Raw genomic sequence first — 16,262 nt, 5'->3', positions numbered from 1 at the left:
TTCACCAATAGCTGCAATAGTTCTTCATTGCAGTATTTTCTTAATTTATACAAAACGGAAGTCTTGAAACTGTTGTTACTTTCCAGGCTTCCTTTCTAACATGCTCTGAGTCATCTTTCTGGGTTGATAATATTGTTCCAGTGTGTTCTTCCAGCCAGAAGAGCATCACATGATCAATTCTCCTTATTATGCCAAAAAGTACAATGATCAGCTGCATACAGCATCCTGCTCACTGCCTGAAGTGCAAACCTGTGAAAAACCAGAATCGCATGCATGCACAAAAGACGCCGCCCATACTCTTTCAAACAGGGTTTAAATGTGTCAGATCTGTGACAACCATCCATTTCTACTCATCCTTAAAGCTCTGGGCTACAAATATTTCCTTGCCCTTTATTCCTACTATTTATAATTGAAAAGAGCTTTAACATAAACTCAGTCCAGGTAAACTGCAAGGAAGTTGTCTTGATGAGCTAAAGCCAGCTTTGATCATCACCAAAATCTTTTTAGATCAAACACTATACAGGTCTTCACTATGCTTGTGGTTCTTTTCCAGTGGTGCAAAACTCTTTATAATAAAGGATGAAGAATAAATTAGTTTCAGGACAGCACTTAGCAATTATGATAAAAGCCTGCAAAGTATTATATTGGATGGAGGAGTGGGAACTTCAGGTAGTGAGGTGATAAAAAGAGTAAAGGGAGTAAGAAAAAATGATTTATCTAAGGGCAAGTGAGTCTCTCTCTTCTCCGCCACATCTCCAGAATCTCTGCCTTGGCTCTCAGCGGTGACCATCGGTGAACATGTGACCTGTGGAGCAGCTCCATCTGGGTCACCAATTTGAATATAAAGGTAGATGATATCTACAAGAAAGTAGTGCTATAAGCTAGGCACATCTCAGCTTTTCTGGTCATAAATGATTGTAATAGCATGGGGTGGCCTTTGGCTTCATGGAAGGTGCCAGAGGACAGAAAAACATAAAAGAAATATTTTATTATTTACAAGCAGAAAATAACAGCCTGCTTACCACAGCAGTTTCTGTCTCAAAAGTAACGTGTTCAGAAATACACTGTCTTAGCAAACAATCTACTGCTTTCTTCTGTCCTAGGGCTCCCTATTCCTCTCTGTACCTAGCGATTTATTCCTCTGGCCTGGGGAATGCCCTGTGGGCTGTTTCTACTTTGGCTGGGATGTCTGGTCCTGGTCTTTTAAAGTGTTTTGGGACTTTAAAATGTATACCCTTTTGTAATGATAATATACAACAATCTTTTATTAAACATCATGTGCCTCTTTACATTACTAGCATGAATCTAGTGTGCTTGGATCTAGCTTCAAATGTATTACCCACAATCCTTCTCTGTCTATCTGGAATTCTTGCTACACCTGCAGTGTGTTCTATCGTCCCCTGGGGAGTGATGAATGTGATATAGATGAAGAACTGGAGATTAGAATGGGTTTGTGGGGTTTTTTTTTCCATGGGGGCAGTAGACATACAGAAAAAGATAAAATTACATTAGCATTATTTATGACAAATCTGAACATAAATCAAATGTTTTACACTAAAGTTAATTCCTATCACTTTCTATATGTAGAGCATGGCATATCTGATACTATGCCAAATACAATATAATATAGTCAGTCCTTCAGACTTGAACAATGTAGGGTTATATGTAGCCTTTGTGTGAATCTTAAAAATAATTGTTATGATAAAACTATGCATTGCTTTGTAAGCTCTATATCTTACCAGCATAAGACCTGAATCTTGCTTCCATCCCCAGGACAGTTTTTTTTAGCAATAGTGTTGGAAATTGGCTTTCTCTTCCAGGAGAGTGAATTGTTTCAGGATGGGTCATCTAGTGCCTTTGAAATGGTGGATCATCCTGGCTACTCTATGGGCCTGTGACCTTATATTTCTCCTTACGCTTGAATTCTTCAGTGTGTACTATTGTAATGCTATTGACAGTAATCTGGTTCTGATAATAAATCTGCTGCTTTTTAGCATTGCCATTGGTCCTAGAGTGCTCTCTATGAAGTTGTGGTAAATGTGAGGCTATCTCATGGGCCAAGACCTCCACTTTTATGGGATGAAAGATGACATCCTGGGCCTTATTTTTCTATTTTTTCTGGTCCATTCTCCAAACCTATGGGCATTAAAAGGAGTTAATAAATCAATATTAAAGTGTTGGGCACTTAATAATAATTTTTTTACTCCATCACTTTTTGCTGATTGGTCCCTTTACTGACACATATCAGTGAAAGGACCAATCACCTTTCAGAAGGCTATCCTGAAAGGGGATTGGTCCTTTTACTGACAAATGTCAGTGAAAAGGACCAATGGGCATTAAGTGAAGGAGTGAATAAATTAATATTAAGTGCCCGACAGTGCTAAGCACACTGTGTTGCATCGGCCCCACAGAAAGTATAGATTAGTGGGGGTGGTGGTGGGTGGAAGAGAGAAAGCTGTTGTGCATTCCAAGCCCTCCCACTTCCCTGCTAATAAAAGGAATCTCAGAGTAAATACAACACAAAGTTCCCAGGTATACTTGTTGACTATTCCTTTAGAAATATCTGAGCACAATTATAGAATTATCTAAGAAGAATTATAGAATAAAGATGTTCCTTTTCAAGTAGTATGCTTTTCTCAAATTTGATTTGTATTTTCTTGAAATCTGAAGATACAGTAAACTCGATTGCAGTCTTGATAGGTGTTTATAATGTTTTTCAATAGCAGCTTGAGAATGCTTACTGTGAAGATGAGGATATTAAATGAGGCAGTGTTGTGTCTGCAGTATTGTCAAGCATTTTTGTCTTTTTGCATTTAGTATGAGTTGGCATTGCAATGGGAATGTGTGCTGTGTGTTTCCTCTATCCATTGCCACTGTCAGATAAGTGACTCCATTTACTGGAAAAGGAATTTTGAGGGGCATGCATAATGTCATGAAATTGATAATGAATTACCTAATTCCGAGGACTGGTCTAAAATGCTACATAAACAGGATTTATTCAGTTTTCCTGAGAAAACTGGGACTTAGAATTGGAAATTGTTCTAAGTCTCCAATTTGTGTGGATCAAGGCCTCTATTTATAGCACCTGTGTACTGATATTATGGTGTTTGTCAAGGAATATATTCTGTTCTTATTTCAGAGCTAGCTATTATTTGCTGGAAGATAGAGTTCATCAGTAAAACTGAATAATTTTATTCTGTCACACAGGTTATTTAAGTTTGAGAATACACTTAGATCCCTTAATCCAAAGGGAGTAGCCATTTTAAATATAGAGCCCTTAAAGTGCTTAGTTATCAGTTACTAAAAAGAAAAGAATAAAGGTATCCAAGAGTACATTTTTACTAAGTAGATAGCAGTAAGTAGAATGGATGGGGAAAGGTTACTGAATATTTCGGAAGGAAACCAGAATTCTGTGCAAAATCAAATGGGCAACTTTTGCAATGAAATCCATGAAAAAATGTTGATTCTCTTCTTTCTCAAATGTACTCTTTTGGTTTTCTTATTCTGATTTTCATCATTTAAAGACCTATATGCTTCGCTTAACTGTACTGGAATTTGCAGAGAGCTCACAACTCAAAATTTTCCATTTGTCTAAAAGCTTCGGTGTCATACAACTACTGAGAATAGTTTTGCAAGGCAGATGCAAAAAAAGTAATTATTTTTTCAATCATTAAGTTGCGTTCTTTGCTGTCAAGAAATATTGGGCCCGTTTTTAAAAAGGTTACGCGCGCCGGGCCTATTTTAAAAAGGCCCGTCGACGTACATAAGTCCCAGGGCTTTACTAAAGGGGCGGTATGGGGGGCAGGGTGGGGCAGTACTGGGTGGGGGTGGGGCCAGAGGCCTGCAACACAGAGGCCATTGCTGCTGTGTCGAAGGATCGCGTGCCGGCAGCAAAAGGTAAAATAAAAATTTTGGAGGGTTAGAGTAGGGCTAAGGGGAGGAAAGGTTAAGGGAAGGGGTGGGAAAGTCAGGTTAGGGAGAAGGGAAGTTCCCTTCCAGGCCGCTCCGATTTCGGAGAGGCCTGGGAGGGAACGGGGGAAGGCAACGCGGCTCGGCGTGCGGAAGGTGCACAATTGTGCACCTCCTTGCGCGCTCAAGTTATAGAATCAGGTGTACATGTGCGCGTGCCGGGTAGCGCGCATATGTACGCCTGCGCGCATTTTTTAAAAATCTACCCCATTACTTTCTAGCCTTCAAGTATGTAAATGTTTGATTTCTTCCACTCTCTCTCTCTCTCTCTGGAGGCAGTAGACTGCTTTTCTATAATTTTATTAATAACACCCATTTATATGCATGACTAGGCCTAGACAAGTTCTAAGCTTCCTTCTTTAATTTTCAGATTATTTAATATACTACATACTCTGAATTGCAAAAACAGACAGACCATCATTCATGATTTAGAGATAAGGAGAGAGACAAGTTTAGTCAGGTGAGAAAAGGACGTAAATTCAGACAAGCAGAGACAGAAAATTAATACTGGCCTCCTATAGAAATGCATGTGCTACATATGTGTGGCCTGCACACCATATACTCCACAAGAATGCAGCCACCTACCAACTGCAAATGTACTCCTGGATTTCTGTGAAGGATGGTCTGAATCATAGCAAAAAGGAATCCTGTAGAGTATATAACATGATCCCTTGAACTATGAGGTGAAAGATACAATTATGAAAATGTTAAAATTGAAAAAAATAATTCTGAAGTTACCTGTCCTTGTGTCTGTGGCATTCCATTTGAGAAAAAGTATGGCATCATCTATTAAAAGAACATTCAGCAATTAGACAGTATTGACTATGAATGCTAAAGAGCAGAAACATACTTTAACTTCTATTCTACACTGCTTGGCGTTGATTCTTATCTTAATTTAGAAACAAAGGGCTTGAGATTCAAAGAAATCCATCTAAGTTAACCGGATCAGACTCTCCTGGTTAAACTACAAGGAATATTTAGCATCACGGCTATGCTGCTGAATACCCCCAAGGAAATTGCTATTTAGCAAGATAAATCTTATCCAGCTAACTTTAGAAATGCTATTGAGCAGGTCTAACTTATCTAGTTAACTTACAGCCCGATCCAGTAAAGTCCGTGGGAGAGCAGACGAACGCCCGCTCTCCCGGCGCGCGCACCGGCCCCTCGCCGGTGTGAGCGATCCAGTATTTAAATGAGGCGACGCAGTGCAAACGAGGAAAAGGAGGCGCTAGGGACACTAGCGCGTCCCTAGCGCCTCCTTTTGGCCTGGAGCGGCGGCTGTCAGCGGGTTTGACAGCCGACGCTCAATTTTGCCGGCGTCGGTTCTCGAGCCCGCTGACAGCCACGGGCTCGGAAACCGGACGCCGGCAAAATTGAGCGTCCGGTTTTCGGCCCGACAGCCGCGGGCCGAATTCAAAAATTTTTTTTTTTTTTTTTTTTTTTTACTTTTTTTACTTTTGGGGACCTCCGACTTAATATCGCCATGATATTAAGTCGGTGGGTGCACAGAAAAGCAGTTTTTACTGCTTTTCTGTGCACTTCCCTGGCGCCGGAAGAAATTAGCGCCGACCTTTGGGCGGCGCTAATTTCTTAGAGTAAAATGTGCGGCTTGGCTGCACATTTTACTTACTGGGCATACCTAATAGGGCCCTCAACATGCATTTGCATGTTGAGGGCCCTATTAGGTGCCGCGGGTGGGCCGCGTGTTTTCCTCCCTTTACTGAATAAGGGGTAAGGGAAAACACGCGTCCAGAGCAGGGTGACAGTGCGCTCCGACGGAGCACACTTTACTGTATCGACCTGTTAATCAGATAAGACTGAATATCAGCACTTATCCAGCCAGCTAGGTTAACTCAATAAGTAACTCTTCCCTGATACATGCATTTCTCACCCATCACTTAGCCAGATAAGTACTTGTCAAGTTAAGTACTTATCTGGCTAAGTATCAACTGTTGAATGGAGCTGGGTATTTAGTCACTGCCACTTAGCCAGATAAGTCGCTTTGAAAATCTACCCCTTAGGTATTAGCCACTGATTGGGATCTATTTAATGTTTGGGTACTTGCCATGTACTTGTAGCATGGATTGGCCTCTGTTGGAAACAGGATGCTAGGATTGATGGATCCTTGGTCTGACCCAGTATGAAAATTTCTTAAGTTATGTTCACTGGTTGTGAACAGACTATCCTGGGCTAAAATATGACCCAGAGCTGGTGCCAAAGTGGATCTGGAGCCTAGACCTTGCCCTGAGGCCTGATCCTGGTACTGAGGCCCAGGCCCAAACTTCCCATTCTCTTCATCTGTCCTGCTGCTTCAAAAATTATGCTGCCTGCTTGGAGGACGGCACAGGAGTGCTGTCACTGCTGTGCCTTTCTCTAGAGTGGACGGTACCGTTATGATGCACAGTTATAGAAATGTATGGCCGTACATCACAATAGTGCCATCTACTTTGGAGGAAGGCACTACAATGGCATCACTCCAGTGCAATCCTTCAAGCAGACAGCATCATTTTTGAAGTGCCAGGGCAGAAGAAATGGGGAGTCCCGGTCCTAGGCCTTAAGGCCAGGCCCCAGCACTGGACCTAGGACTCAGTGTCAGGACCAGGTCTCAGATCCAGGCTTCGGCACTGGCCCTCCTTCTCAGCTATGGGACCAGGCCTTAGGGTCTGAATGCAGCACAGAAATTTGAATCTCTCACGTATATATATTTTGATCTAGTACAGTGATTCACGGATGTTTTTTTATTATTTTCAGTTCAGCTAGACCATTAGGAACCTCTTGAACTTCTGAATATGGTTTACAGTACCTGGTTAGGCTGCTGCTGGTTCTGCTGAGGCATGTGAGGCTGCATGGGGTCCTGCTGGCCTAACTGGGTTCCCTGAGCGGCAAGTGGAAATTGACCCTGTCCTGGGAAAGCCATCTGTCCTGGAAATCCATTCTGATTTGTGAGTCGAGCAACAAGAGGGACTCGTGCTGGAAAGGGGAACTGGGGAAGACCTGGATTCTGTGACTGCTGCTGAAGGATTCCAGGAAGCTGGGGGATTAATGGGTTCAATGCACCTCCCTATAAAAGTAGAAAAAGCAAAGATATTTATCGATGTATCACAATGCAGTGTGATGTATATATCATCTAGGTGAAAACTTGCAAGATTTGCCATACGTGCACAATGTATTTTCATGTGAAATTTCTATGGTTCATACAGTAATGCATTTTTCACCTGCATATTATTAATACAGGTAACACATAAATACATTAATATGCGACATATATTAGATATGTGATTGTATGTATTGTGGGGCGGATTTTCAGAGCCCTGCTCGCCTAAATCCGCCCAAAACCGGGCGGATTTAGGCGAGCAGGGCCCTGCGTGCCGGGAAGCCTATTTTACATAGGCCTACCGGCGCGCGCAGAGCCCCAGGACTCCGAGGGGGGCGTGTCGGGGGCGGTCCCGGTCATCGTGACGTTTTCGGGGCGTGTCGGCAGTGTTTTGGGGGTGGGTACGGGGGCGTGGCTACGGCCCGGGGCGGTCCGGGAGCGTGGCCGCGCCCTCCGTACCCACCCCCAGGTCGCGGCCCGGCGCGCAGGAGGCCCGCTGGCGCGCGGGGATTTACGCCTCCCTCTGGGAGGCGTAAATCCCCCAACAAAGGTAAGGGGGGGGTGTAGACAGGGCCGGGCGGGTGGGTTAGGTAGAGGAAGGGAGGGGAAGGTGAGGAGAGGGCGTTAGAGGATTCCCTCCGAGGCCGCTCCGATTTCGGAGCGGCCTTGGAGGGAACGGGGGTAGGCTGCGCGGCTCGGCGCGCGCCGGCTATACAAAATCCATAGCCTTGCGCGCGCCGATCCAGGTTTTTAGCAGATACGTGCGGCTCCGCGCGTATCTACTAAAATCCAGCGTACTTTTGTTTGCGCCTGGAGCGCAAACAAAAGTAGGCTATTCGCGCTCCTTTTAAAATCCGCCCCTGTGCGTAAAAGGACACTGTTGGCAGGCTAAATTAGTCACCTGGATCCCTCATGTTTGTTTTACTTAAAGTAAATCATTTTTTACTTTTCTCAACATTTTGCTATAAAACATTAAAAACACATTTTGAATACATTTTAATAAATCTATATCTTGATATTAAACATATGTTCTATACCTTGATATTGAATGATGCAATGCTATTTGCTTCTTTATTTATATTATATAAACAGAATATGAAGATTTATTCCTTTCACCATCCCATCTCTCTTCCTCCTCTATTTCTTTTGTTTGCTACACCCCATATCCTCAAATCTATTAAATTAAAACTATCCAGTTTTGGATAATAAAATCTTTTCTTTTTTTTTGCCTCCAATTTCCCACATCCAGCTGGTAGACACCAGGGTTACTATATGACTCCACGTCTCCTGGGTAGTCTGAATCTGATTTGATTTTGCTACCTCTCATCTGTGAATTTATTTATAGTTCTAATTTCTCTAAGACAAGTAGGACTAGATCCATAAATACAACCCATTTCTCAGTACACACCTAGCCAGTCAGGATATCTACAATGAATATGCATGAGATAGATTTGCATATGCATATTCATAGTGGGCCGGGTTTTAAAAGGTTTACGCGCATAAGGTACGCACGTAACCCTTTTAAATCCCCCCTGCGCGCGCCGAGCCTATTTTGCATAGGCTCGGGGGCGCGCACATGCCCCGGGACGTGCGTAAGTCCCGGGGCTTGCAAAAAGGGGCGGTCGGGGGTGTGGCCAGGGGGGCACGGTTTTGGATCGGGGGCGTGTGGGCGTTCTGGGGCGTGGCCGAGTACCCCGACACAGCGGCCTGTATCGGGGCCTGCCACATCGGCGCATGTAACTTACTACTCACCGGAGGCAGTAGTAACTTTTCTGATAAAGGTGGGGGGGGGGGGGGGGGTCCAGATAGGGCCGGGAGGGTGGGTTAGGTAGGGGAAGGGAGGGGAAGGTGTGGGGGGATGGAGGGAATGGGCGGCGCACGCAGGGCTCAGCGCGCACAAGTTGCACAAATGTTCTCCCCCTTGTGCGCGCCGACCCCGGATTTTATAAGATACGCGCGGCTATGCTCGTATCTTATAAAATCCAGCGTACTTTTGTTCGCGCCTGATGCGCAAACAAAAGTACGCGCGCGCGCGCTCTTTTTTAAAATGTACCCCAGTGGCTTTCCTGAAAAGTTGACTGGCTAGGTGTATGCTAAGGACTAGGTTGAGAGGCACTGCTCTACTGTATAGATTAAAGACATGATACTTATTTTGTATAACTGTACCTGAGTCTGTAGTGGCAGCAGGCCACCAGCTCCCAACCCTAGGCTCATTCCTAAAAGCAACTGTGAAAAGGAGTTAGGGAGAAATTAAAACAAATACAAATTTTGCTTAAAACTTGAATTTTTTTAAAACAAATCTATATCCATGATTTCTGATTTCATTAATTTAGTGACAAAATATATTGTACATATGTATATAACCATATCATCTTGAACTCTGATCCCATATGATTTATATAGGGGTTTAGTCTATTCTTGGAAATGAGACCTCCACGGAACATTGGTTGTAGCAGAAAGTATTGGCTTGATAGTGGGCACTCCTTTCAGTTAGTGACCCAACATGATGTTGAGAGGCCCTATGCTGGCAAGATTGCTGACTTTTGGATGAGAGGTTAAACTCTGGTCCTTTTTACTCTATGGCGGCATTAAAGATTTTTATGGTACTATATCCGATAACAAGGATAAATCCTGGTGTGAAATGAGTGATGAATTGTATTGTATTATAATATCTGACTGCATGTTCTATGATATAAAAATGGCTGAAGAAACCTGTCATAGTGAAAAAGCTTTAAGTGGAAAAAAATTGTGATATTGTGACCCTTCCTCCCCCCTTCCCCACCTAATTGCTGAAGCCAGCTTGATCAAAGTAACTGCTTCAAAAGTCAGACAAAGCTGATTCAATTAACCACACACAAAGGCTGGACAATGAATACCTCAAAAGATAGACAGGACTGATTTAAATGAATACAAATCTAAAGTCTGATTCAGTCATTTCAATCAATAGTTAGGTGAAGAAGTCATTATACTACAGGTGACCAACATTGCTGCAGCCCTACAAGACACTATAAGAAGATTTACAGGAACACACGCATGCACACACACACGCACACACATATACACGCACACGTGCACGCACGCACACACAGAATAGAAGAACAGAGTGACTTCAGAAAGCTGCAGAAGATTCTCTCACACACAGAGACCCAGAAGAACAGAATGAGAAGAAGAGAATGAAGACCAGAGGCTACCACTTAGAAGTCAGAGGCCAGAGATTTTGGTCCTGCCTATTTATACAGACGGAGACCAAAACCAGCAAAGGGGCTGAACAGAGACCAACACAGAGAGGCCAGAAGCCAGAAGGAAGAAAGAAGTTTAGGAAGGAGATATTCTGCAAAGCCATACAGAAGGATTCCTGCTGCTAAAATCTACAACATAGCCTGGCCATCTGCTATCAAATCTCTGGAACATATGAGTTGAATATATGATTTTAAACTCAGAGATAATCTAGCATAAAAACTTCACACTCTGAAACATATTTTCTCCTGCAGGTCCTGAGAGAAAGCGCAGGTATATGGATAGCAATAGTTTGCAATCTATGATATTGTTGTAATGAATACAATAACTCATTTATAATCTGCCATAAATAAAACTTCATTTTAGTAATTTAGCTAGCACAAGACAAGCAATTGAAAACCTTTTGGCAACCTCTTGTGATCATAAAAGGCTATTGTATATAATTTGTAATCTTGTTATCTATAGTTCTTTGCTAAAGATTTATTAGAGAACAAGGTGTAGTTTTCCTATGTTTTTATTTACCTAGGCTTTGAAAACTATGTTTTCTAAGTGAATGTACAATTCTATTAACGCCTTTGGGCTCAGACAGCCTTTAAATAAGCAAGCTTTTTACTATAAGAGAAGAGTTTTCAATTCTAAACATTTAGATTTCAATTTGAAAATACAAGACTGTAGAAAGATATTAGGCAGACCTCATTGCTGGCACTTGCAGACACAAGGCGTTGTGGAATAAGCTGAAAAGAACATAGAAAGGATATTAAAAATCATGTTTACTCTTCACCAGATTACATATGCAACCTATCTTGGTTTGAGAAAGATACTTACTGGGATTGCAAATGCTGTTCCAAATAAGCAGGCAAAAAGAGCCACAATCTTCATTTTTCAACCAAAAAATGCTGAAAAAAAAAAGTTTTGTAAATGTGTTTTAGTATCATTTGTCTTTTTTTGCAGTTAAATTAATCCTGTTGTCCAAATACATCCACCAAAGTTTGAGTTAATAAAATACACTATTTCTTTCTTATGCTCATCCATATTCTATAAACTCAAATTTTATGTCACTTCTTTGATCTGAATTTCTGGAATGAAAATCTGAAAATCAGCAAAATCTACTTTTGTCTTTGAATAATTGTTTTCTCAATTATTAGAACTTGCGTGTTCTTTTTTGAAAATGTTTTAAAATAGGTTTAGTGCTCATGAAATATGACTGATTTTAGAAGCAATTGTGAACAAAAGCTAACATGTAGCCACAGATGCGGCAGAGAGTAATCCAGGCAAAAACAGCAAAAGGTTCCTCTCACTACTCATACAAGGGTCTCAAGATTGTTCTTCAAAAATAATAACTGAGGATGAGAGAATAATTAATCTTGTATGCTCATTCAGACCGTAGCCTCCATGCCAAGATGTCCAACAAAGATATAGGGCAAACTCAATAGGAGATGGGGGAGGCATAAACGAAGTAACAAGCCTGGAATGAGCACAGAGGATCCTTATGTGCCAGGAAGTGAGGGGTAAGGTCCTGGAGTCCCCGGTATTACATCAGGAGGTGAATCGGGCAGAGTCTTATGATCCTTATCTGTCGCCATATTCTATGTGGATCACCCACCCCCCCACCCCCTGCTTTGACCGGTGTTTACCAGCCCCAGAGAGCACTGGATTCACACAACTGGGGTGGGGGAATAAAATCTCTGGGGGCAAGCTCTCCTGCAAGGCCATCTGGGCAGGGGTTACCTCACACTGAAAAAACTCAGTCCACACATCATCCGGTCCATGGTAAAACAGTAGAGAATAGTAGAAAAAATTCCAAGGTCACAAATAAAATCCCAAACTCTTTCAAGTTAGTCTCTAAATGCCATACATGGTAATGGAATTCAAAAGGGTATGGGATAAACAGAGAGGATCCCTCATGGCCAGAGAATAGAAACAAAGAAAAACGGTAACCTAACCTTTGCCTAACTTTAGATGTAACATTTCTGTTGTGCTTGTACATAAGTTGCTGGCATTGGATGCATTGCCATGGATTAACACTTCAACATGTGTTAATGTTTTTTTTGGGGTTTTTTTTAAACTCAGACTTTAGCCCAAATTTTCAAAGCGGATTTACGTATGTAAGTCTGCTTTTCTAATTAGCAGCTGGACGTGTACCCCTGCGTGGCCTTCATGCACACACATACCTGCTAGGGAGCAGATGCATATCCATACATGTGCATTTATGTGCATATTTTCAGAAACAGTAAGCATGTGTGTAAATGTTTTCCCTGCCCTCAGAACACCTCTTTGAAACGTATGGGAAAGTAGATGCGGACTTCCTTCGGCATGCACTTTTATATAGACAAATCCCCAGACAATTGTCAAAAGCCAATTTGTGCACATAAGCCCAGATTTTGTGCACATAAATGCTTTGGAAATTTCAGCTCTACATTTAAAAAAAAAAAACCAGACAGAATCAAAAAATAAAAAGAAACAGTCCCTCCAGTCCCTCCAGCTAGACCACACTCACCCCTTCTTCAGGAGTCTCTGATGTAAAATGGTGCCGGAGAAAGCACCAGTTACTCCAGCCCCGCAGGTTCCTGGTTTGAAAATAACACCGGCCAGCCCTGAGGCGAGAGTCATTTTGTACCCTACCGGTAAATGGCCACACAACAAAATAAAGTTGGCTTACGGCCAGTCAACACCAGTTTTGAACCAGGAGCCATTGGGGCAGGACTAGGTTTGCCAACTGTCCAGTTTTGGACTGCACAGCCAGGTTTTCAGGCATTCTGTACAGTGTCCAGTCAGAAGTACTGACCGGCCAGTAAAGGGCTGGTTTTGCAGGTGGATCCTCCTTTTTCCCCACAGCCTCTTAGTTAGAGGAAGAGAAAGGCAGGTTGGAGCCTATCGGAGGAGAGCTGTGCTGTATCCCTGCCTCCATTCCCATGCTGTGATTGGACAGCATAGGGAGAGGAGGTGGTGCACAGCACAACCCTCAGCTCCAGTGGTTCTGTGGATACATAGATACACTGGTTAGGCAGCTCACTGGCAGGGTCTAAAATGTTTGCAAATGAAGGGGTACCATTCCCCTACCCCCCCCCCCCTCCCCGGTCCTCAAATGTCTAGTCCTGGTCTATGGAAAAGTTGGAAGCCCTAGGCAGGAGCAACTGGGAATTATTCCTGCTCCTTTCTACATCAGAGATCCCTGTGAAAGGGTGAAGTGTGGTTCTGAGTCAGGGGATAGGGAGGCTAAGAGTAAGGTGGGAGGAGGTAATTTTGTGACTTTTAGGGGGGGTTCTTTGACTTTCTTGGGAAAAAATTAACAAAATTTAATTTCTGGGATGATTTTCTTTTCTTTTTGAAATGAAATGTGAATTTTTGCTGCATTTTTCATTTTGTTTAAAGACAAATGCAGACCCCTGTGAATTATCTATACCAGGTTATGTGAGATTGCTTTGGTTTTACTGCATTACCCTCATGTTGTGCGGTTTGCATTTTTAACTTCCCTCGGGGCAGATTTTCTCTGGCATCACCAGTCACAGCTACAAGCTAACTCAAGTGCATACTTTAAGAGATTCTATGTGACTGAATAATTGCCGCTGGCATGCTTGAACTAAAACAGGGATGTGAGGAAATGCAGAGGGCAGATTCTTTGTGGGTGTAAATGAATACCCATGCTACCCTGGCTTCAAACTGCACTGCATTCACCTTGCCAGTCAGCGAGGTTGGTGCAGGTCCTCACTGGGCTGGAAGCCCAACTGCTGGAGGAGCCTGGGTAGCTGAACCAAATAAGATAATTTAAAAAGTTGAAGTCAGACAACAAAACAATTACATCACTAGCTGGAAAAAACATATCTCATAGAAAGTTGTTTGGACTTGCTCACTGATGTAATTAAAGTACAAGATTACTTGACGCAACTGACCTAGAGCAAGCGATATCTTACTTTGCTAGTGGATCTTGCAGGATAATGCGGAGATGGGAGCAAGTGCTTATTATCTTTGCTTTTATATCAGATGAAATGACTTTTGCACCATCTGGAATTTATCTGTGACTGCACAAATTCTATAAACTTATTCTTAGAAATTAATCACATTTAGATTAATTCAGCTTTCTCCTTCTTAAAGTTATTTCTGCAAATCATTGGACAAAGCTTCAGATACAATGTTAATTTATCAATTTACATATATTTTCTGCTTTTTAATGAAATAAATTACAGTTAGCTATCAATTGCTTTCATTTCTGTAGTATACCATGAATCACCTTGTAGAATTTTAATTTTTGATTTACAGTAATGTATCCTCTCCTATATACTGTTAAAAACCTTGACCTTAGCTTTCCTTTTCTCTTATTTTTGCTTTATTATTGTTTTGGGTCCTGTACTAGTTTCTCCTTTTTCTTCCAACTCAGTCAGAACCAGTGCTGGGATGCTGGCACCACGAGCTTTCATTTGCAATTACCAGGAATTTGTCTGTTATTTTAATAGACCCTCCTGCTGGTCCTAGTCTGATCACCGCAGCAGTGGGCTTGAGGCTGGGAGTCATGCACCAAGCCTCCTTCCAGAACCCTGGAACATTCCATTCGCCAGGTGTCACCTTTAACAATGACCATGACTCCCTCCCCTGGGATGGGGAATGCTGCTTCCACAGCATCCTCAACCCCCAGTCAACCTGGGGTGCAGAAAACCCAACTCAGGGATTAAACCAGGGACTTTCCACATGGAAGTGCACAGCATTGCCACTGAACCGCAGGGCAAGCCCATATTATTTTAACATTGTGCATATTTACAGATAAAATAATCTACACTGAAATCAGCTTAAAGGTTTTTTTGCTATGTGTTGTCAAAAATAAAATTGAAAATCATATTTGTACTTATATAAGGTAGAGAGGCCAATGGCTCTACCTGGAGGAAAAGGTATCATTTTCAAGTTGATACCTTTAATTTCATGAACCTAAGATAGTGTTGTACAAGAACTTTTCAGGACCTGTAGAGTCCCAAAAGTTTATAAATATCATTGTACAAGGCCTAATTCTCTCAGGACCTTTTCCATATAAAGGCTTTTTTTCAAAAAGGACCGTTACCCATTCTGTGCCCATGAGAAAGAAACAATCTTTGTTAAATAAGGCCCAAAATGAGGAAGACTTTGGTAGACTGTAGCAAAGAGACATGTATGCACAAACACATTATTAGTTTGTATTTTAAGTCCTTACCTTGATTTTTCCTCACAATGAGACAAAATGGGCCACGCTTCCTTTCTGCAAGTTTTGGCTCTGTTTGCTCATTTTTCTCCTGTGCATTTTAAACCCTGTCTCTACTTCCAAAGAACCAATCATTATTCAAAGAGCAAAATGACTCAATGTCAAGCAATTATTTAGCTAACCACTCCTTCCATAATCATTGAGGTATTATGTTGATTCCCACTCTTCAGCAAAATTATCACTAACGCATTTAGATATCCCATCAGTAATTTGCACCTACCCTAACTACTTTGGTAGAGTCATTCCTAGCCAAGAAAAAAATTAATCCAGTCAGTATTTTTTCTAATATGGTTACTTTTCACCTCTTGACTTTAGCAGAATTTTTATGTAAACCAGCACAAAGAGTGGTGACCCCAGAGATAGTTCAATTTACAGCATACAATGCAATAAGCCTTTCAAAATGTGCATGGAAATGCTTTATATTTATATTGTTTATTTATATGTGTGTATTTATATATCTCCATCTATCTCTATCTCTTTGTATATTCACAGAGATAGAGATCAGGACCTCCGAAACCTTTCCTGGTTCCTCCACAGTCAGTCAGATTTCAGGATATCCATAATTAATTTGCAGATGATAAATTTGCAAATACAGGGTTTTCAATATAAGCAAATCTGTAGGCTGCCTATTCATGTGGATATTGTAAAACCCAACTGCTGTGGAATCATCAAGAGAAATTTTGGGAAGCCCTAATTTATATGTATATATAGATGCACTATACATATATATAGTGCGTA

At 41.8% G+C, this 16,262-nt stretch overlaps 1 protein-coding gene across 2 annotated transcripts in view; it reads right to left on the bottom strand.

The window, feature by feature from the left end:
* Positions 1-15,550, bottom strand: part of ODAM (odontogenic, ameloblast associated) — a 34,076-nt gene extending 18,526 nt beyond the window's left edge. For both annotated transcript variants that reach the window (XM_029598131.1, XM_029598141.1), the window contains exons 1-6: positions 15,477-15,550; positions 11,126-11,196; positions 10,993-11,034; positions 9,230-9,289; positions 6,773-7,030; positions 4,708-4,755 (exon numbers count right to left, since the gene is read on the bottom strand). In XM_029598131.1, the coding sequence (XP_029453991.1) occupies positions 4,708-4,755; positions 6,773-7,030; positions 9,230-9,289; positions 10,993-11,034; positions 11,126-11,179 (462 nt within the window). In that variant the 5' untranslated portion in view covers positions 11,180-11,196; positions 15,477-15,550. The remainder of the gene's footprint in view (positions 1-4,707; positions 4,756-6,772; positions 7,031-9,229; positions 9,290-10,992; positions 11,035-11,125; positions 11,197-15,476) is intronic.
* Between the last annotated feature and the right edge of the window lie 712 nt (positions 15,551-16,262).

This window comes from Rhinatrema bivittatum, chromosome 1 (genome assembly GCF_901001135.1).
Source record: "Rhinatrema bivittatum chromosome 1, aRhiBiv1.1, whole genome shotgun sequence".
NCBI classification, from domain to species: Eukaryota; Metazoa; Chordata; class Amphibia; order Gymnophiona; family Rhinatrematidae; genus Rhinatrema; species Rhinatrema bivittatum.
Note: the sequence above shows the minus strand (reverse complement) of the source record. Positions and strands in the feature narration are given on the sequence as shown.